The sequence below is a fragment of the Copadichromis virginalis genome, linkage group LG12 (assembly GCF_057382275.1).
Source record: "Copadichromis virginalis isolate Kocher_CV1m ecotype Utaka linkage group LG12, C_Virginalis_male_GT1.1, whole genome shotgun sequence".
Lineage (NCBI taxonomy): Eukaryota > Metazoa > Chordata > Actinopteri > Cichliformes > Cichlidae > Copadichromis > Copadichromis virginalis.
Genome location: NC_140629.1, coordinates 22358077 through 22380694, shown reverse-complemented (window position 1 = coordinate 22380694; position 22618 = coordinate 22358077). Strand labels below are relative to the sequence as shown.

At 40.4% G+C, this 22618-nt stretch overlaps 1 protein-coding gene and 1 long non-coding RNA gene across 8 annotated transcripts in view; one reads left to right on the top strand and one right to left on the bottom strand.

Annotated features, from left to right (window-relative positions):
* The window catches only part of LOC146697010 (uncharacterized), a 69856-nt gene that overhangs the window by 9823 nt on the left and 37415 nt on the right, over window positions 1–22618 (top strand). For 3 of the 6 annotated variants that reach the window (XR_014923351.1, XR_014923352.1, XR_014923350.1), the window contains exon 4: window positions 11330–11393. The exons of 1 other annotated variant lie outside the window; for it this stretch is intronic. This is a non-coding gene — a long non-coding RNA (uncharacterized LOC146697010). Of the gene's footprint in view, window positions 1–113; window positions 437–11329; window positions 11394–22618 lie in introns of those variants that run through there. 2 more of the 6 variants (XR_014923354.1, XR_014923353.1) reach the window with 2 other exon arrangements.
* Window positions 1–22618, bottom strand: part of osbp2b (oxysterol binding protein 2b) — a 53063-nt gene that overhangs the window by 7129 nt on the left and 23316 nt on the right. For both annotated transcript variants that reach the window (XM_085475424.1, XM_085475425.1), the window contains exons 3-11: window positions 11250–11500; window positions 5201–5399; window positions 4061–4181; window positions 3514–3580; window positions 2925–3077; window positions 2587–2832; window positions 2337–2457; window positions 1988–2091; window positions 202–297 (exon numbers count right to left, since the gene is read on the bottom strand). In XM_085475424.1, coding sequence (XP_085331550.1) covers window positions 202–297; window positions 1988–2091; window positions 2337–2457; window positions 2587–2832; window positions 2925–3077; window positions 3514–3580; window positions 4061–4181; window positions 5201–5399; window positions 11250–11500 — 1358 coding nt within the window. The remainder of the gene's footprint in view (window positions 1–201; window positions 298–1987; window positions 2092–2336; window positions 2458–2586; window positions 2833–2924; window positions 3078–3513; window positions 3581–4060; window positions 4182–5200; window positions 5400–11249; window positions 11501–22618) is intronic.

The window sequence follows — 22618 nt, the reverse complement described above, 5'->3', positions numbered from 1 at the left end:
ATAAATGTGCTCTTTATTTAAGTAAGTGTTACAACACAAAAGGGTGTTATTGAGATCTGACTTCATACACTAAGCTTATTACACAAAGCAATACATTTGTTGGTATTGTCCAGCAGGAGGCAGCATCACACAAATGAACCCCACACCGCAACGTCACACCCAGGCTGGGTGTCAGCAGAGTGTGGAAAACAAAGAGTTTACCTTGCGTGGAACATCCCTGGAGAAATAACTGTAGGGAGAGAACTTGAGCTGGCAGGTCTCCTTGGTCCTGTGATTCACAATCTCAATGTCTCCCGACTGCACAAACACAGACACGCAAAAAATACAGAATGAGATCAAGAAAGAGAGAACAATGACATTTGAGCCAGTGAACATATCACAGCGAGTTTCACAGTGAGTCAGGACTTAGAAGATTCAATTTGGAATGACAGTTAAGGTAAATCCACCACTATTTCATTCTACCTGTCCATCTGTCACACACACTAAACAAACTAAAACAATGTGCTTATGTGTAGAATTACTACTCTTGTTACTGCAAACAAGACATGTGGTAAGCAGGTCCTTGCATTGTCCTGCAAGGATGTGCATGCACAGTGCTGGACACTGCAGTGGGATGTACCTTTAAGGTCTCATGCTTAACCCTGTAAAGCCCAAACCATGAAAATGTTTCAGAAAATCCTATTTATTTGTGGTTTAAAAAAAAAAAAAAAAAAAATTATATATATATATATATATATATATATATATATATATATATATATATATATATATATATATATATATATATATATATATATATATATATATATATATATATATATATATATATATATATATATATATATATAAAAAATATTAAAAATAGCCACCATGCGGAGAAAATGAAGGTTTATGCTGGTGTGATTGTGATGTAAAAATACATTCTTTGTCAGTGCCTCGCTTGTTTCAGCTGTTTTATTACTGACAATTGTGCTCCGCTATAGCCAACCACAGAGAGTGTAGCTGTAGGTTAATATGAAGCTGTTTGGGTGACCCCGTTCTGCAAAGGAGGACAGCCGAGTGGCAGAACAATGCAAAGAGAATGAAGGTGAATATACTGAAGAGAATAATACAATACAGAGATGACAAAACTACATTTATCTCAACACAGAGCTGGTGATTTTGTTACACTCAAAAGGACAAAAAACTGATAGCATTTGTACATTTGATCAGAAAACAGACACTAATGTGAGTAATTTATTTTTAGATCGTTTCCTTTCCTTGCTTCCAATTTTCACTAAATGCTTGCTCATAGAGGGACATGGGGTTGGTTATGTCTCTATCATGGTAGCATCTTTAGCTTACAATGTAAAGCACATTAAGGTGAGTGCTGTGATTTGGTGCCATATAAAAAAAAAAAAAAACTGAATTGAAATTGAATGTATTTCAAGTCTGTAGAGTACCTTTAAGAAACAAATACTACAAATATTCAGTAATTTAGGATATTTGTACTTTTACTTTTTCATGTTAGGAACAGGTTGACGCTTTGTTATTATACACAAGAGCTTATATTCCAGTGGATATAATCTGTGTTTTTCTTCTTCATGGATTCTTTAAAATGAGCATTCAAACACAAATGCACACTGACAGATGGATGTGACACACGAAAGCAGGACAGGGAAAAAAATGTAGGTGGAGGAGGTGGATGGGGTTTTATAGTTCCAAATAGACACATGTGAAGCCTGCCCCTCAAACCTCCCTCCACACTATAACTGGGGCATCTCAAAGAAACAAGAGGTTGTTATTTAGATCAAAGCTAAAGACAAATCCCCGGATACTGTGGAGCTACTTGTTGAATTGTTAAAAAGCTTTACGTTGATTCCCCTCTTCAGTCCTACTCTGCTGGTCTGTGCCACACACTTCTGCTAGAAGAAAATATCTACGGGCTTTTCAGGAAGCTCAGTGGTATTAAGGCATGATGTCGATAAACTAAACATAATAAACAGACCTGGTCAATCCACAGCTTGCCCACAATGATGTTGTGCACTGTGGAGGTGACCTTTCTCCACACATAGTGGTTCCCGCTGGCGTGGAACTGCAGGTGAATGGCACCTGGGGACACACGGCGACAAAAGACAGATTCTCACATCTGCTTTATTGCTAATTTGCAGTTGCGCATTATTGTTTGGTTTTGTGCTTCTGAATCTGTCATCCAGCACATTAATGCTCAGAGCACAGGCAATGCATTTCCACCTCAGAAGATTTATATTTCACTACTTACATGATTTTCTATTACATAGCACAACACAGCAGGCATATAATTATTATTTACGCATGAAGTTTGTTAGCGGTCTTACCCAGAGGCATTATGGAGAGGTATTTGCCTCGGAACTTGCTGGCGATGGTGATCTCCTGCCATAAGGTCCAGCCTCTTTGGGAAATCACATGATGTGCAGCTGCAGGTGGGTGATGGCTCACCTGAGAGGACACAGAAACACAAAGGCTCTGTTTAACCTTGTGTACCGTCGTGTGTGTGTGTGTGTTGAATAACTGTGCGTGCACATCAGGAAGCATGCAAACAAAATCTCTCTGTAGCTGTGCCATTACCTGCTCACACAGCGAGCGGTAGCCAAATTCCTCCAAGCGATCAAGCTCGTACGTTTCGCCCAGGAGGGGGTTGAAGGGCTTGGCTGTCCGGTGGACCGTTGTTGAGTAGGAAGAGACAGAGAAGGCAGCGACCAGGCACATCTGTTCTAGTGAGGAGTCGCAGCGGGCTGCCTTGTCTAGAAGCTCGTGATACTCCAGGTCCTCGGTGAGGCGCTGCAGCATCGACAGAGGCTCATTAAAGTTTACCTGAAAGGAAGATAACGGAGAGAAACTCATAAGATGCAATCCTTACAGATTTACCTGCCAGCAAGAAGAACCGGGAGCACGCCTACACTTACAGGCATGGGGATTTTAGAAAGCTCCTTGCCGATGCAGTTCTTCATGATGCTCCACAAATTGAGGGAGTAGTTGGGTTTGTCTGGGATATGACTCCGCCTTTGTCTGCGCGGCTGAAGCTCCTTTCCTGACACATCGTTACAGCTTGGAGACATCTGGGATTAGGTGAGGAGAAGAGGGTGGATATAAAAGTTTGAGACAATACTTTCAATTTTGTGGACAGCTTGGCAGCATATCTCCAGATGTAGCGACAGAGCAAGAGAAAGACAGGAGAAAAAGAGAGAAGACACAGATGTGTAAGAGAGAGAGAGAGAAAAATATTAGAAAGAGCTGAGGGAGAAGAAGAACAGATGTTTGAGTACTAAATGATTCAAACCACTGGCAAAGTTTGTGTGCGTATCCTTGCATCCTTCTTTAAGCACGGCAGGGAAGGATACTTGTGAAAGCAGCAAGTGAAGATGTTACATAAATAAATCAATGAGGTGTGAGCTTTGCAGCAGCAGCAGAAATGAATCTATTTTGAGATTACAAATATTTGCTCCTTTAACAAATGTCAGTGCCATTATTTAGGCATGTTGGGAAGACACTTACATGGTCGTCCTGGTTCCAGTCACCGGGATGGCCTCCGCTCGCTCCGCTCAAATTACTCTGAGATCGCCTGGAACAAAATGAAAGTATTTTCTACAGCGACGCAGGACACAATCTCGCCAAAATCCCCTCACGCTCTTGTTTCCCCTTTACACATGCAAACACAATATACACAAGGGAGGGGAGAGATTGCTGAGTATTGCAGATGAATACTGTGAAACTGGAGTTGACGGATATGTCACATGACACAAAAATTGGGTAACTTGTCTGCAGGAAAACCGACCGCTGTGAGAGTCTAAGGCTGGTTTTTATTTGTACAACCGAAAGTGAACACATGACAGAAAAGGACACGCCGCTCTTCGATTTCTCATGCCATCAGCTATCGTCAGAGCCCCGCTCAGACGTCACCCAGCGTCAAACTCGCAGTTTTTACAATTTGGAGCGTGCATGGTTAAACTATATTTCTCATATCCATTTTTTCTTACAGTGCATTTTTAATGAATACATAAAAAGAGAGCAGAGACTGCACGGATTCCTGTGTGAGACTGACCTGTGCTGCGTGCTCTCACTGGCAGTCACTGTGATAAACGCAGGGGAATCCTCCATGGCATCAAAGTACTCAGTATCCTCATCTTCATCACTTGCCTCCTCTTTCCGTGACCTCTCACTCCCTTCAAGTGGACATATACATTTATGAGTCCACACAGACATCCCAGTGAAAAACAGTGAGTTTGTATTCTGCAGTGTTCAGGAGAGACAGGCATATAATCACATACCAGTGGTGATTAATCGGGGAATAATTAGCTTAATCGTAAAATTGGCAGTGTTCCTGTTGGGTAACTAGCCTGAATGATGCAAGTACCTCAGGGCATGCTTCTTATATTTAGTACTGACTATTTAGCACTCAGTACGTTCACTGTGTTCAGTGATCCATTATGGGTTTTAACCAGCTTCCAAGTGAGAAGCACAAATGTTTATATAAAGTACAATTAATGGGTAAAAGAGGGAAAGGGGAGGGAGTATGTTTGCTGTGTAGAAGCTCTGTATAATGTATAAATAATAAAAACTCTAAACTAACCATTTACTGTGTTAAAGGTTCAAATTTCATATCTGCCATTATGATAGCAAGTAGTGACAAATGGCAAAAATAGTATAAAAGGTAATGAAAGTTTGAAGAAACTGTGGTTCCCACAGGACCTGGTGTTTCTGATGTTCTGCCTAAGTGGTTAAAATATAATTATCCTCTGTATGAATTAACAATTGCGTTTAAGGTTAAAGGAAGGAAGAGGGACTCAACTATGTTTTAAACCCTCATTATAAACAGCAGAGACAGAGATCACAGGAGGGCTGGAAATGGGTCCCCAGGTTAAGTTCATGGGTGCTCAATTTGTTTTTACAAAATATAAACTGTGGCTTTTTCTGTGTAACTTTTTTAGAGCATAGCTAAAAGTTAGATCACTTCCAGCCAAAAACTCATGAGAATATAAACTAACCAAAGAGACTCTTAAGATAAGTACTATTTACATCTTAACTGCTGTCTAATTAAAATCTTCTGACACAGCTCAAAACTTCTGTCCTCCACATGAGGAGAGTCTATAATACTAAACCCAAGGCTACGTGTGACCTTTAGCTATTGGTATGAGTCCCGTGCTAAGGTCCACAGGAGCGACTAACAGACAGCCAGTCTCACCCTTGTTGGTGGTAGGGGCACTGGGTGCGCTGGAAACAAGCGTGGGTGCTTCCCTCCACGCTCGCTCCAGGCTGTTATGCTGCTTGGCTAGCTGCTCAATGGTCTCCTCTAGATGGGTACGCTGCTCTCGCTCATACTGCAGAGCCCGCTGCCATCTCCTACTGTGAGTCTCGGCTAGGTCCAAAAAGTCTCGACACGCCTTGGGTAACAGAAACACACGAGCAGATAATCAGAAGACAGGAGTGAAAAATAAATCAATGTAAAACACATCCTGAGGGGGGAATTGTTAAAAACAACTTTTTTAACAAAATGGAAACAATCAGTTGGGATAAAAATCCTGTATCACTTTTCCTCACAGTTGGCAACAATACAAGAGAAAGAAGATTTGGATGGAAAGGGCCGTAAATGCATTTGTGTCATGTGTTGTAATCAAGGCTGCTTATCATAAGGTTTTCGAGCAATCATAAATATGTTAATTAGCTGTCTGTCGAGATTTACTCCGTCTCCCCGCTGTGGCAAATGCGCCTTGGAGCAAACTGTAAACATAGAAAACATCAGTGACTGATGAGCTGCGTTTAACACTCTGATTGCATAAGGCTCTATATCTGCGTCAAGAGGGGGTATCATTGTTTCTCTTCTGCTTTTGCTGCTCAGACAGAGAGGTTACTTCAGATCACCACATATTACATGTCAGCACATGCTGCCACTGACGCTCACTGAGCACAGAGGTCAATGAACCCAAGTAACACCTCTCAGCTGACTCCATACATGTTAAAAATGTCATGTGATGCTCCCTGATCTCTCAGCGTGGGGTTATCCAGCTGTTTTTCAAACATGGCTTTAAAAGCAACCACAAATCAAATGTTATGGAAGTCTTGACTTGACTTTATTCTGTGGTACACTGTCATCACAAGAAGAGATTGAGAGGAACTGCTGAGAGGTAGCTTAAGCCACTTAAATAAAATAGTGGCTGAAGGTTAAAAACCTTCGGGGCAAAAGTGTCACACAGTTCAATTCATCTGGGCTCTTAGTATGATGGAACTGCAGTCTGGATTTTGTTTTGTTGGGGAAAAAAAGTTATGACTATATAGCCCTCAACAGAAGTATTATACCACCTGTCATAAAAACAAAAAAACAGCTATTTGAAACTAAAAATTTATGGTGTTATTTTTTAGGTAAATTTACGCTTTTAATACCCAATTTAAGCCGGAACGCTGGATTTCTCTGAGAAGTTAGATTTAACTAAATTTGACAAATTTTTCTCTTCAGAAATGGATACAAACAACTGCGACTTTGTATCTTTGTTTTTGTTTTTTTAAACCCAACATGCTTTATTATTTATTTCAGCTTTTCTGTAAAACAGTACATTTGGAAATTATGGATAACAACAATTATATCTTAGCATTAATAAATACAATTTCAATTAAAGTGCTTGAGCTTACTGGTGGATTAATCATTACAGAAACACAAAGAATGGTAATTACCAACACTATTAACTTAGGGCAGCTGTGGTATTAACCGTATACCGGGTGGTGGTATAGGTACTGTAAATAGTTTCAAACAACAGATTTTTGTTTTGTATTTTATTTATCAAGTATACCCAGTAAAGCTAAGGGGAGCTGTAACTACCAACTATTACTTTCTCACTGCTCCAATTCATATTTGGACAACAAAGTCTTATAATAGCCAAAGATGTTCATAACTTACATCTTCGGATGTCTGGTTTTGTCAGAGTAACAGGCCGGGACATTAAGACATTTAGCCTAATATTTTAATTCCTTACAAATACACATTTTTAAAATAATTTTTGCTACAAAAAAAGTCAAGTTAATTGTGTTGCAGTTGACTGTGATGCACAATCATTATCATATCATAGAGCCTTTCACATTCCTACTGACCAGAGCAATGTATGCTTTCATGCATTTCATCCTGGTCATATTACTGATTTATGCCCACCTGTGTAAGGATACTCGGTACTCTTGAATAAGGCTAATAACCCCCCCCCAAAACAAAATTATGATTATTTCTTGAGCTTCATTTTAAAAATACTGAAAAACCAGATATTGCCCAAAATTATTAAGACACACTTGTAAATTAAAAAAAAAAAAAATCCACGCTATTATTAACAGGCTTACAACAAACTATCTTAACAAACTATAGAGCAAGGAAAAACACTTACATTTTTAAAGCTAAATTAAAATAAGTTAAACTAGAAATTGATCATTAAAGACGATCAAATTTCCTAATTACACAGTCATTAATCCAAAATGTTAGTAGAGCAGTATGATCATAACACAAGAAGTGAAATATCAGATCACCTTACCATGCCTGGTTAGTCTCTTACCCTAAACAGCCCTGCACAAATGTTTCAATATTAATGTCTTAGAGTCAGTTAAATGTCCCAAATGCATGTGACGATGTGGGCCACTTCCCCAGACAATAACCATCATATGAAACTCAAACACCCCCTGAAGAAAATATGACAGTTCCACTTTTTTAAACGCTGACTCTCCACTATAAGCATAGACTGCATGTGACTTCTGGTGTTTTAAGTACGGGGTTGATAAAGGCTAAAAAAACTGAATGAACAAGCAGGAGTACATATGTATGTAAGTGAGGGTTGACATTAAACACCAAGAGTCACACAGTCCCGGTGAACTCTGCAGAAGGAACTATGTAGCGCAGATTAAAGTAAACTTGGTTAAAGTTGATGTTCATGTGTAAATTGTATAACCCTGAAAGAGTACGTGTGTAAATGCATGTAAATGTGCCATTAGAGTCAGGCTACTGCTGAACGAACTAGAGTTAAACCCTCTCCCAAGGCCAGATTAATAAGAGCGTGCAGTTGTACCTTTACATCATGGCCTCCAGCTTTCCTCAATCCACCTTCTCTCTCCTCTGTTCCTTATTCACACTTTACATGTCAACACCATTTTAACATGGGTAAAATAAAGTTTTAGGATGCCTCTTTGTAGGCGCCAAAAATGTGGCAGTAGAAATCCTTGCACTAAAGGGAGTTTGGACCAACATTGATTTCTCATTAAAAGCACATTCCTGGCAAGCCAAATGGCATTTTAATGAGTTTGGCAATCCAAGAAGATCTTTTTTTTTTTTTGCTTGTCCAGTCAATTAATAAAAAAAAAAAAAAAAAAAACAATAACGGGCTCATCATTTTGAGCACTGGCCTTTTACACAATGTTAAGTGCGATCCTCGTTACAACTTTTTATTTTTAAATTATAAAACATTAGTTGATAAGTTCAAACTAATTGCAACCAAAAATGCAACTAATCTTAGTAAATTATTTTAACCCCAAACAAACCAAAACGAAACAAAAAAAAAGCTTCAACTGAAAGTCATGCATTAGAAGTCAAATAGCAATCAAAACCAAAGCCACTCGTAGAAGCGGAAAGAAAGACCAACCTTGTATGATTTGTCTTTAGTCAGACCAGGTCTGTCAGTCTAACTGTAGTCCAGAAGGCTCTAACATTCCTCACCAAGCAGGGAGGGTCAGGGTTTTGAGAAGAGTGGGGAGCTGGGGCTATTCCTGTCACCCCCACCCACTATCATATCCAGTATCACGTTTGCATGACCTCAATTCTATATGAACTGTCATCCATTACTAACAGACAGCTAAAACCACAATATTCACTGTAAAGGAAATGGAAACTGGGCCAGATTACAGTAGAGCATACACGTAATCAGAAAAAACATTTGGCAGTAATGACCAACTTGGTCATATTGGAGCCTGCGTTTTGCTACATGTGATTTTGAACGTTAAATAGCAGCGAACAACAATTTGCTACATAAAGATGCTGTGGTTTCACTGCACAAAAGAGAAAAATTGTGAAACAGAGAACAGAAGAGAACAAAAAAACAAAAACATGCAAACAAACAAAAAAGCAGTTACAGGGAGTGCAGAATTATTAGGCAAGTTGTATTTTGGAGGAATAATTTTATTATTGAACAACAACCATGTTCTCAATGAACCCAAAAAAACTCATTAATATCAAAGCTGAATGTTTTTGGAAGTAGTTTTTAGTTTGTTTTTAGTTTTAGCTATTTTAGGGGGATATCTGTGTGTGCAGGTGACTATTACTGTGCATAATTATTAGGCAACTTAACAAAAAACAAATATATACCCATTTCAATTATTAATTTTTACCAGTGAAACCAATATAACATCTCCACATTCACAAATATACATTTCTGACATTCAAAAACAAAACAAAAACAAATCAGCGACCAATATAGCCACCTTTCTTTGCAAGGACACTCAAAAGCCTGCCATCCATGGATTCTGTCAGTGTTTTGATCTGTTCACCATCAACATTGCGTGCAGCAGCAACCACAGCCTCCCAGACACTGTTCAGAGAGGTGTACTGTTTTCCCTCCTTGTAAATCTCACATTTGATGATGGACCACAGGTTCTCAATGGGGTTCAGATCAGGTGAACAAGGTGGCCATGTCATTAGTTTTTCTTCTTTTATACCCTTTCTTGCCAGCCACGCTGTGGAGTACTTGGACGCGTGTGATGGAGCATTGTCCTGCATGAAAATCATGTTTTTCTTGAAGGATGCAGACTTCTTCCTGTACCACTGCTTGAAGAAGGTGTCTTCCAGAAACTGGCAGTAGGACTGGGAGTTGAGCTTGACTTCATCCTCAACCCGAAAAGGCCCCACAAGCTCATCTTTGATGATACCAGCCCAAACCAGTACTCCACCTCCACCTTGCTGGCGTCTGAGTCGGACTGGAGCTCTCTGCCCTTTACCAATCCAGCCACGGGCCCATCCATCTGGCCCATCAAGACTCACTCTCATTTCATCAGTCCATAAAACCTTAGAAAAACCAGTCTTGAGATATTTCTTGGCCCAGTCTTGACGTTTCAGCTTGTGTGTCTTGTTCAGTGGTGGTCGTCTTTCAGCCTTTCTTACCTTGGCCATGTCTCTGAGTATTGCACACCTTGTGCTTTTGGGCACTCCAGTGATGTTGCAGCTCTGAAATATGGCCAAACTGGTGGCAAGTGGCATCTTGGCAGCTGCACGCTTGACTTTTCTCAGTTCATGGGCAGTTATTTTGCGCCTTGGTTTTTCCACACGCTTCTTGCGACCCTGTTGACTATTTTGAATGAAACGCTTGATTGTTCGATGATCACGCTTCAGAAGCTTTGCAATTTTGAGACTGCTGCATCCCTCTGCAAGATATCTCACTATTTTTGACTTTTCTGACCCTGTCAAGTCCTTCTTTTGACCCATTTTGCCAGAGGAAAAGACGTTGCCTAATAATTATGCACACCTGATATAGGGTGTTGATGTCATTAGACCACACCCCTTCTCATTACAGAGATGCACATCACCTAATATGCTTAATTGGTAGTAGGCTTTCGAGCCTATACAGCTTGGAGTAAGACAACATGCATGAAGAGGATGATGTGGACAAAATACTCATTTGCCTAATAATTCTGCACTCCCTGTAGAGACTCATCAATGGTTGTGGCTAGCTTCTGTTTGCCTCTGTACACAATATTTCTATCTGTTTATGGAGGGAGGAAAGTATGCCAGAGGCACCCATTTGGTTTGAGGTGCTAGTGTTTAAATGATGTATACAACAAATCATCTACCTCAATCTCTCCTTATCTTAACATCCTCTTCTTTCAACAACCCTCTCCTTGTTCTCCTTCCCCTTCATCCATGTCCAGCAGCAACGGAGGCGATGATTTTAAATCCGACCAATCTGGTATGGAAATCTTATTCTTGATGATTTGGCCCTGGATGCTCTTCCTGACATAACCCTCCCCATTTAGGCAGGATTGGAACTGCCACTAGGACTACCCTGACTTGTGTCCCCCACAAGTCAGGGTATTTTGTATCAGGATCTGGTCGACCTCCATGCCTGCAGCCTTGGTCTCTTTAAACACACTACACTGTGAACTGATCTCATCTCTCATTGCTCACAAACCAGGACTGGCACTCCTGTCATACTGATCATACCAAAGCATGTGGGACACAGATCACTCACTGCTAACCCCTGCCGTGTCTTGCAGCTACTTACATTGATCATAGCATTGGAAGTGATGCGGAAGAGGGTGGCTCGCTCGTTGACTGCCTTGATTTTTTCTCCTCCCTCCACAGGGACTTTCAGGCCTTCGAGTTCACTCAGGGAGCGCTGCAGGGCCGCCCCGTGCTTGGCGATCAGGTCATTACACGTGCTGAGGTCATCGAGCTTGCTGATAAGTATCTTCAGGGTGCCCTGGATCTCGCTGCGGTCTGACTGGGACGTGGGCTCCTCGTCCCCTGAGTCATCTAAATGGCATGGGTCACATAAAAATAAAGAACAATTAATACCTAATTGAAAATACATTTCTTAAGTTTTCCTAAATATCTAATGAACTTGTGCAATCAAAGAAATATCTGATTTCTCAACTGTTCTGTGAATGTCACTGTCCAACCTATGACACAGTTAACTTTTTATAGACACTGTAGTGTTAACCGAGAAAAGATGTGAGGTTACTGGGCCACAGTTCTTACAGTTATTTTGTTTTCTTAAGGGACAGTCTGAAAACAACTGTCCCTTAAACAGTTAAAGAAATTCTTGCCAGTCTCTTTAAAAAAAAAAAAAAAAAAAGTGTAGTGTAAGTTTTATAATGCCATTTAATGTGGACAGCTTATCTGTAACCATGAGCTCTGTGAACCTTTGAAGCAGCAGCAGCCTTACCCTGTGATATGTCTAAACAGAGGTTACTCAAGGTTAAAGAAAACATATGAGAACAGTATTGCAGTGTCAGCTGTGTGACACGCATATACACATGCACCGCAAGCAGAAGGACACGCACAGAAAGACGGAAATATACCAAGGGGCAAAAACACGAGTCCACAAACAGCCTAGCAACATCGTTAAAGAAGCAAATCCAAAAAAGGAAGTAGAACCATAAAGCTTTAGGAACAAATATGATTTATACACAAGCTTCATGAAGAACAAACTCTATTATGAAGGATTTTATTGGAGGATTTTAAGCCTACAATCGATTCTGGACAGAGAACTTGATGTATGTCACAGCCAACGTTCCTATTTTTTTTTTTTCTGTGTGGTACTTTATCTATCAAATAGTTCATCTTGTAGTTTATGCGTTATGTCCCCATAACTTTCTGATCACCAGGACACTCTGCTATAGAGCATTTTTTAAAAACCACCAGGGAACTTTTTAAATCAAGATATATTCACTTCCAAATCTGATTTCACACGAATACTTCCCCACATCTGTGCTGGGCGTTTCTATCATCATAAATCAAAAACAAGCCCATATGGTGGGGATAAATCAAAAAGCACCAGCTTAGGTGGAAGCGTCCTTGTTCTCGACACATTATGGCATGTTGAAAAGCTGTAACATCCCAACAAGCACACCAGAGGAGAGGCATCTAAAATTACTGCTGCCACTGGAGCAAAGAAAACAGATGACAAAATGGAAGGAGGAGGAATGGGAGGGGAAGACAGGCTGAAAAGCAACGAAAATGAGGACGAGAGGGACACTGCTTATCTCGACATAGAAAATATATTCCTGTATTAGTGAGGTTAAAAGTTCGAGTGTGGAGAGAAATTCTTTTCACCCTCTAATCCACCCTGCTGACCCTCTAATGCTCTAATGTCTGTAGAATGCTGTTCTGCGGGCTTCTACACCTGAGCCTGCAGAGTATGCTTTGTCACGTTGAAAAGGTTCATTATGCAGCTGACGGGAAGACTGTCATAGTAGTGGTGAGTGGAAAGAGAAACACTTTCTCATAAGAACATGGCAGCTGGCTGTGACTTCAAAGGAAAGACACTATCACCTCTTTCAAGACCATTTACACTACACAGATGGAACATGGATCTCTGCCTGGGGGCTTTGTTGTAATAGCCTGGTAGACCCAGACATACAGTGGGGCAAAAAAGTATTTAGTCAGCCACCGATTGTGCAAGTTCCCCCACCTAAAATGATGACAGAGGTCAGTAATTTGCACCACAGGTACACTTCAACTGTGAGAGACAGAATGTGAAAAAGAAAATCCATGAATCCACATGGTAGGATTTGTAAAGAATTTATTCGTAAATCAGGGTGGAAAATAAGTATTTGGTCAATAACAAAAATACAACTCAATACTTTGTAACATAACCTTTGTTGGCAATAACAGAGGTCAAACGTTTACTATAGGTCTTTACCAGGTTTGCACACACAGTAGCTGGTATTTTGGCCCATTCCTCCATGCAGATCTTCTCGAGAGCAGTGATGTTTTGGGGCTGTCGCCGAGCAACACGGACTTTCAACTCCCGCCACAGATTTTCTATGGAGTTGAGGTCTGGAGACTGGCTAGGCCACTCCAGGACTTTCAAATGCTTCTTACGGAGCCACTCCTTTGTTGCCCGGGCGGTGTGTTTTGGATCATTGTCATGTTGGAAGACCCAGCCTCGTTTCATCTTCAAAGTTCTCACTGATGGAAGGAGGTTTTGGCTCAAAATCTCACGATACATGGCCCCATTCATTCTGTCCTTAACACGGATCAGTCGTCCTGTCCCCTTGGCAGAAAAACAGCCCCATAGCATGATGTTTCCACCCCCATGCTTCACAGTAGGTATGGTGTTCTTGGGATGCAACTCAGTATTCTTCTTCCTCCAAACACAACGAGTTGAGTTTATACCAAAAAGTTCTACTTTGGTTTCATCTGACCACATGACATTGTCCCAATCCTCTGCTGTATCATCCATGTGCTCTCTGGCAAACTTCAGACGGGCCTGGACATGCACTGGCTTCAGCAGCGGAACACGTCTGGCACTGCGGGATTTGATTCCCTGCCGTTGTAGTGTGTTACTGATGGTGACCTTTGTTACTTTGGTCCCAGCTCTCTGCAGGTCATTCACCAGGTCCCCCCGTGTGGTTCTGGGATCTTTGCTCACCGTTCTCATGATCATTTTGGCCCCACGGGATGAGATCTTGCGTGGAGCCCCAGATCGAGGGAGATTATCAGTGGTCTTGTATGTCTTCCATTTTCTGATGATTGCTCCCACAGTTGATTTTTTCACACCAAGCTGCTTGCCTATTGTAGATTCACTCTTCCCAGTCTGGTGCAGGTCTACAATACTTTTCCTGGTGTCCTTCGAAAGCTCTTTGGTCTTGGCCATGGCGGAGTTTGGAGTCTGACTGTTTGAGGCTGTGGACAGGTGTCTTTTATACAGATGATGAGTTCAAACAGGTGCCATTCATACAGGTAACGAGTGGGGGACAGAAAAGCTTCTTACAGAAGACGTTACAGGTCTGTGAGAGCCAGAGATTTTCCATGTTTGAGGTGACCAAATACTTATTTTCCACCCTAATTTACGAATAAATTCTTTACAAATCCTACCATGTGAATTCATGGATTTTCTTTTCACATTCTGTCTCTCACAGTTGAAGTGTACCTCTGGTGCAAATTATTGACCTCTGTCATCATTTTAAGTGGGGGAACTTGCACAATCGGTGGCTGACTAAATACTTTTTTGCCCCACTGTACATCATTTACTTCAAAAGTTCAAATTTGACTAGCAGCATTGTCCAGAGATTTAAAAAAAAAAAAAAAGTAAAAAAAAAAGTAGTACAGATGCATATTCAGTGCCTGAAAACTATGCTCCATTTACTGTACTACTGGACTCATTTTTGTGAAATACAGCACTGAGTACTAATAACAATAACTTGTTATATAACAGCAACATTTTTCAGACCTAATAACTTAATGTTATTTTTAATAGAGATTCACCAGTTGACTGGGATCTGTGAATTTTTTTCCTGATAAGCTAGTTAGTTGTGCTAACATGCTAACAGTCACATGCTAACATTTGCGTAGAAACTCATCACTGTGAGCAAAACATTAAGTTCACCAAAGTAGCCAATGAACCACCACAAAAACACTTAAATCACTTTCATCTAGCAGAATATGAGTATTTTAAGGAAGCTAACAAAGACCAAGTGGCTAAAGCTAAAGCTATCCACTAAGCAGAGCGAACCACAACCCAGCAGTCTGGAGCAACGGATTAAAGTAGACGAGTTTAAAAAAAAAAAAAAAAAAAAAAAAAAAGAAGAGTTGTTGAAGTTCATGTTCCTCAGATGAAGTTATCAACATATTTTGTAATAAACATGTTTTCTAGGTTGTATTGTTACTAAAAAACAAAAAACAAAAAACAAAAACAAAGAAGTCTTGATGCATGCTCAATCATCCAGGTAAAGAAATCCCCAAAAGTTGAATTTGTTCATCTGGACGTAGCATTTTCAGTGGGAGAAATGTTTCGTTACTCATCCAAGTAACTTCTTCAGTCTCAGCTGACTGCAGGAGGGAGGGACAAGCAATTAATTAGCAGTTGACTGCAGATTTCCTCAACCTTATAAACAGTACCTTTGATCATATTAATGACCAAGAAACTGTTTCCATCATTGTGCAAAGGTACTGTTTATAAGGTTGGGGAAATCTGCAGTCAACTGCTAATTAATTGCTTGTCCCTCCCGTGACTGCAGTGGTTAAGGTTATTAGTAGGGGTGCAACGATACTCGTATCGATATTGATCCGTTCGATACAGTGCTTTCGGTTCGGTACGCATATGTATCGAACAATACAAAATAATTTTTTTATTTATTTTATCAACTTTCCTTCTGACGATGCTGTCTGTGTTGAGCGCTCAGTGGATCTGCGCTCGACAGTGCAGCCTAGGCGGAGTAGTCGAACGCAGATTCACTGAGCGCAGGGCAAGCTAGCGAGACAGAAGTTAAGCTCTCCTTGCAACATGGCAAATTGAACCTCCCCCACCCTCATTCAGATCTGGCGTTTGGAACTATTTTGGTTTTCATGTGACGTATGACCCTGAAGGTAAGCGCGTCATGGACTAAAGTAAAAACAGTATGTTGGATGTGCCACGCAATGCTCAATTACATGGGTGGGAGCTAGTGTGTTAGCGCAGTTAGCTCGTTAACGTGTTGGCCGTCCAGCCCCATGCACGGGCGATCCGTGGTAGCTTGTTAACGGAGATTTGCCGTGTTGTGGCGTTAACGTCATTTCAACGAGATTTATGCTGACAGCATTAGTGGGAACACAACAAATATGACTGCACATTTACACCGACATCATCCTAGTGCAAAGACAAGTGGAAGCAGACAAAAACAACAAGCACGCATGCTACAAACTTTACCTGAGTCATTTAGACAGCCGTTAGCACATGATTCTCCTTATGGTGACCTGATATGTTTAATATGCTGCTGAGAATATAGCCCAGAAGAAGCGGATAGTATAGCTTTTATTTTGGAAAGAGCCATTTCTCTGTAATAAACTCTCTTTTCCAAAGATGAGTGATTCCTCAATCAGATACAGGGCTTGCAAAATCGCCTGCCCGACGTCCCGGGGCTAGCGATTTTTCCAGTCGGGCTACCAAAATCTATCTCTGCCCTGCCCGTCGGCCTATTGTAGGAAGGAAAAATATATGTCAATGCTTTTGCATTCTTTCGGAAATGTAGCTGGGTAATTATGTCATTGGCATCGGTGAGCCACTGTCAATATGTGACATATTGAAATTGCGTTTGAATTTGCGCTTGTTTTTTGCTTTCACTTTGCAATCGCGTGAACTGTGTATAGAGAGCGACAGCACTGATCTGTGAGTGATGATAATTTGCGCACCAATTCCTCTGACATCGTCTTATCAATCGTTAGCTTACTATGCAAACATGACAAGTGAAATCTCCCGCAGCAAGCTTAAACATGTGAGAGGTTGATCGCGCAGAGAATCGCTGAGCTTATGTGAGTCCGTGTGTAAAAGCAGCAGGATATATATTGTAGCGGGTCAGGGCTGTTCGGGGTTCTGTTTGTACAGTTATGTTTTGTTTATGTTGCCATAGTGACGGGTGACGCCCTCTCGCTGCGACGGTGTGTCCTTCCGGGGTCAGAGGGCGCCTTGTGTGTTGTTGTTGTTGTTGCTGCGCTGAGCAGTTAGCTAGCGGCAGTGTTCTTCTGCAGATGTCAATAAACGGCTGTGCTCCCTGGCTAGCTCACGGGAAGCAAGACCAAATGATACCTCCGTCTCCTCCTTGTCTGAGCTCGCCACAATATTTCAGTTCTGCTGAGCCAAATAAGACAGGTCAGGGTGAAGAAGTGACAGCCAAAGAAAAGCTTACCACAAAACGGAGAAGTTATGACAAATCAGACTATAAGGCAAAAAGAAAGTGCAGCTTTATGGTTTCATGGACAAAAGAATTTCTGTTGCTGCGATATGACGAGCTAAATAACCAGGGCTGCACATAAGTGGTCCGCAGGTGCGCATTCGCTGTCAAAATAAAAAACGGGCACAAGATAAGAAGTTGCAACGCGTGTTTGCATACATAAGATTTTCAGGAGGAGGACAGACATTTGTTTAGAAAGATGTCGAAGAAGCAAGCTCCTTTAAACAATTACTGTGATGTTCCTCCACCTCCAAAGAAATGTCAGAAGGAGTCCGAACCACAAAAGAAGCATGTATTCTCGGAAAAGTAGTTGCAGGAGGTGAGCTGGCTTCAAACAAATGATGAACGCACAGAGATGTGGTGCGGAATGTGCCGTGAAAATTTAATAAATGACAAATTAAAAAGGCATGAACATTTTTTTGTATCGAAAAAAATATCGAACCGTGACACCAAAGTATCGAACCGAACCGTGAATTTTGTGTATTGTTGCACCCCTAGTTATTAGTGCTATCATTTTTTTTAACTACTACTGCAGTAGTTAAATAGACAAAATGAAAAATTTCTGTTCTGTTCTAGTTGTAGTACATTACTGTACTACAACTAGAAAAGATGAATACAGAATAAAATAAAAATCTCACCATGTTGGAATTCCTGGGTGTCCATTTTAATCCAAAGGTAACCAAAGTACATCCAGTAAGATGCAGCACACACACACACACACAGGCCACTGATCTCTACCGCGTGTGGGACTTTGTAAACATGTTCAGGAGGATTTCAGAAATTCAGCTGCCTGGTCATTAGAAAGAAAAGAGATAAAACCTAAGCAGTCCTGTCAAAGACCAGCCCAGCACCCCTGCAGCGATAACAAATCCCAATAGAAACCTAGGTTGGAAAATGAAATCAGCATCCTCCCATTACCAGTACAGTAGGTCTCCAATTACACAAAATTTCAGCAAAGTCACTGCAGAGAAACTCAAGAAAAGAAAAGGAAAAGGCTGACGATGTAAAGTCACAAAATCGACTGGACTGTGTGTTAAAACTGCAGAGCAAACAAAACTAGGACAAAGTGAAAAAGGTGAACTGAAAGACCCAAAGAGCAACTTCAGAGAGATATGGACAGGCTAATGAAATTAGCCCTAAATTGATAAAGCATGACTATGTCAGTGCAGCTCTAAACTGATTTAAAAAGTTAGTGGCTGAGTTGGTATGGCGTTGAACTCGATCCCACAAGGCAGCAATTCGCCATTTTCAAATATTATGGAATTGGATAATTAAGTTGCTGCATGTTCAAAACTTTTGTTTTTGATTATATAGTTTGAGAGGTTTTTTATTTAACAAAAAAAAAAAAAAAAAAAACTATATTTCTTAACAGCAATGTTACATTTATGATTTCACTGAACAGAGAATAGTTTGTGGACCGACAGCAACATTCAAGAACGTCTGTTAAAAGCATAGCATGATGAATCTGGGCCTCAAGTTTCTTAATAAATCATTGAGGTTATGCACAAAACATTGGAGACTTTGCCTCAATGAAATCAAATAAAATCATGAAACTTCCTTTCTCATTGAAAATCAGGTTTGCTGGGATGGTAAAGTCTAGGGCAGTGGTTCTTAACCTGGGTTCGCTCGAACCCTAGGGGCTCCGTGAGTCGGTCTCAGGGGTTTGGCAGAACCTCCGCCGTGACATGCACGGCTCATTTTGTGCATCAGTAAAAAAACATATGTCTTGAATTTGAGAAAGAAAAAAAAAAATCATATTTTTCACTAAAGAGGGGTTCAGTGAATGCACATATGAAACTGGTGGGGTTTGGTACCTCCAACAAGGTTAAGAACCACTGGTGACCAACCGTCCTCTTTTCCCCGGACATGTCCACTTTTCACGTTCTGTCCAGGGCGTCCGGGGGGATTTTCGAGATGGATGAAAATGTCCGGGTTTTCCTATAATCCTACAGAGGACCGATATGTGCAACGTCATCCCTGAACTGCTGTGTTAAGTGTTGTTCCGCGCTTACAGACGGGACAGAGCACGCAGCGGCGCGCTCAAAAGACGCCAAAGCACAAGTGCATCTTTTCAGACAAACTGCAAAAGAAATTTCCCTCGTACCATTCCGGTCGGAATAAATGGGAGGCGTAGTGCACTGTGTGCAGAGCTGGCACAGACGTTTGTGTGTCTTAATCAGAATCATCAGAATCAGAATACTTTATTGATCCCTGGGGGAAATTATTTTTTGTTACAGTGCTCCATTTTAAACCAACATTAAGACAAGACAGACAATACGCTAACTAAGAATAGTACAATAGGTTACAAAGGTTACTTAGACACATAAAAACATAAAAAGGCTGTGCGAGAAATTTCATCTGGTAACTTGATTGAGTTCTTTGTTACACCTGGGAAAAACAAGGATGCTGTTGTATGTATGCTGTTTTTGCAGCAGAGGGTGCACTGGCATTTCATACTATGAAGCATCCCAATAGCTATAGATCCATGGATTGCACTAGTGTGTTACTAAAAATAATAATAATAAAAAAATTTTTTTTAAAAATCCATAAAAAAATCAGAAGCATTTCCAAACTAAAAAGTTCAGCAGTGCCCGCACTAAGACTGAAGCTATTGTCAATGGTGTGATAGTGTTACACTCAGTGGAAGTCACTCCTGAAGCTCTTTATGAAATCCAGTACGGTGGCATTTCTCAGACTTAAGTAACCATGGAACAGAGAAAATATTCCCAATCATACTTTGACTGGAAGAATGGTGGCGTGCAAACAAAATTAATTGAGGTTAGAAACGCCAAATGAGACAGCAGAAACCATTGCACAATACCTCACTGGTAATTTTTCTTATACAGATGAGGCATTATTTCTGTAACATTTTTTCATTCCAGAGGTTTTTAAGGGTTTTTTTTGTTTGTTTGTTTGTTTTTGCACTTGTTGACTTAAAAAAATGTCATAAGCTTTTACATTTCACCATTCATTAACCGCACAGATAATGCATGTTTTAAATATGTTTTTAAAAAAAATTAAGCAAACAGTATTATTAAAATTCTTCATGACTGGGCCAAGTGTCCTCTCTTTTGGAAATCAAAATATGGTCACCCTAGTAAAGTCACCACTAACTAAGCCAAACACTAATGCTCACGTCCACGTTTAAGAGTGTGAAATTACATAGACTCTGGATAATATCAGGATAACTTGAGAGCTGCTGTGACAAGAAAAAAAAAAAGAAAAAGAAAAAAAAGAAGCCCATGACCATGGAGAGCACTGAGCAAATTTTAAATAACGGGGGATTTCACTAACTGGTGGTGATCCCATTCCACTGGTAAATTAGATGTACAGCTGGGACCATTTGATATTAAATTCAAATACGTGGCTGGAAAAAGAAACATCCAAAATTGCAGTGATGCCTGGCTCATATTATTTACCCCCATTCTGCCAAAGAGTTCAACAGCTCTCAGTGATGCCACTTAAAAATAAACTGTCACATGTACCAAAGCATATTTGTGCAGAAGAGACTGCTTACAGTACACCGCCTGCAAAATAAATTCTCCAACCAAAAATCATTCTAATTCAGATTTTGGATTTGGGTTCTACTCTGTTGACACCCTGCACCTTTAAGCAGAAACCAGAAAACAAAGTTTGTGTCCCCCAAGTAGTAGAAATGTCCTTTCTGTAATATCCTTTCAGATCTATGCAGCAAAAACAAAACGTTAAGCACAACTTGACAAGACTGAATACTGTAGAAGAAAATCCTTTGGGTTGGCACCAAGTGGGTATCACTTGGACTTCAATTAACAAATTAGTAATGGCTTTTACAATAAACCCACGTCACTAAAATGCTGATCTATGTTGTTTATGTATTGGCGCCACTGCCTAGCCCACCTATTTACATCTCCAACCACTTCCCTTACAACACCAGATGTTGATAGATGGTTTCTCAGAACAAAGTCATTACCATGCCAGTCATGCTTCAAGGGTGAACTACCTTCAGTACCTCCCCCACAGCCTACTACCTCGAACAACCTTGCATTAACACAAATGTAAGTCTACCTCCAAGTCTACCTACTTCATCCTCCTTCTCAGACCAAATTTAAATAATTATTTGTGTCTAGCATAAACTAAGCTACACACATGTCTGCTGTATAGGTCATAGCTTGTCCAATCACAACATTTCATTACATGGACACAAAGCAGCTAGCTTCTGCATATGTATACGGTTCCTCTGTCCTTCACTCATTCCCCACTGTCAATCTTTGTAGTGAGCACCCAAGTTTTGAGTGATGGAAGAAGTGGAAGGTGGAGAATAGGCAGCAGAAGTATGTAATTGGATGAGCAGTAGTTTGCCATCTCACTGTCAGGGCTCGTCTCTCTGCGAGTCCCTGAGGGTAGGCTGTCAGATCAGTGGAGCCAGGCCTGTGGCTGTCAAGAAGTTACCCTGTGGCATAATATGCAGACGTATATTTAAAAAAAAAAAAAAAAAAAAAAAAAAAAAGAAAGAAAGAAAGAAAATGTGAAAAATGCACTGTCCCTCTGGATTAATGATGGTAACATGCTGCTAATTCAACTAGTTTTTTTGTTTTTGTTTTTAAAATAGCTTTATCGAGGAGAAAAAACAACTTTTTCCCCCATTTTTTTTGGGGGGGGGGGGGGGGGGGGGGTTACGAGTCACAATGACAACTGAGCAGCTGACTGTGGAGGCCGGTTTGAAACCTGCAGCATGTATCGAATTTATTATGACGATAAAAAAGAATGAATTCATCATTTCAACATTAGGAAGTGAAAACTGTTTAATTCCAAAACAGAGTCATGCTGACACATACATGCTCAACAAATGTATTAGATCACCTGTTATGAACACAAGAAAACACAGGAGATTCAGTAAATTCATGATTTTTCTACAAAATTTTACACCAGACTTCTCTGATTAGACAGAAATGAATGAAGTGCAACATTTAACCACCAAGACAATTATTTTCTGTTCAATAATGCAAGCTAATAGCTGTAAACTGGCATTTTGATCAAAAATAATAATGTGCTTTACCATTTTTTCAACTTTTTTATTAAAACAGTAAATTTGAAAATTCACATAGGAGATGACAAATGGAAATTTTCATTAAAAATATACTTTGGAATATGAAGCTTGCACAAACTGGAGGATTAACTATTGCAGAAACATGAAAAATGATTTAGGTCATTACCAGTACTGTTAATTTAGGGCAGCTGT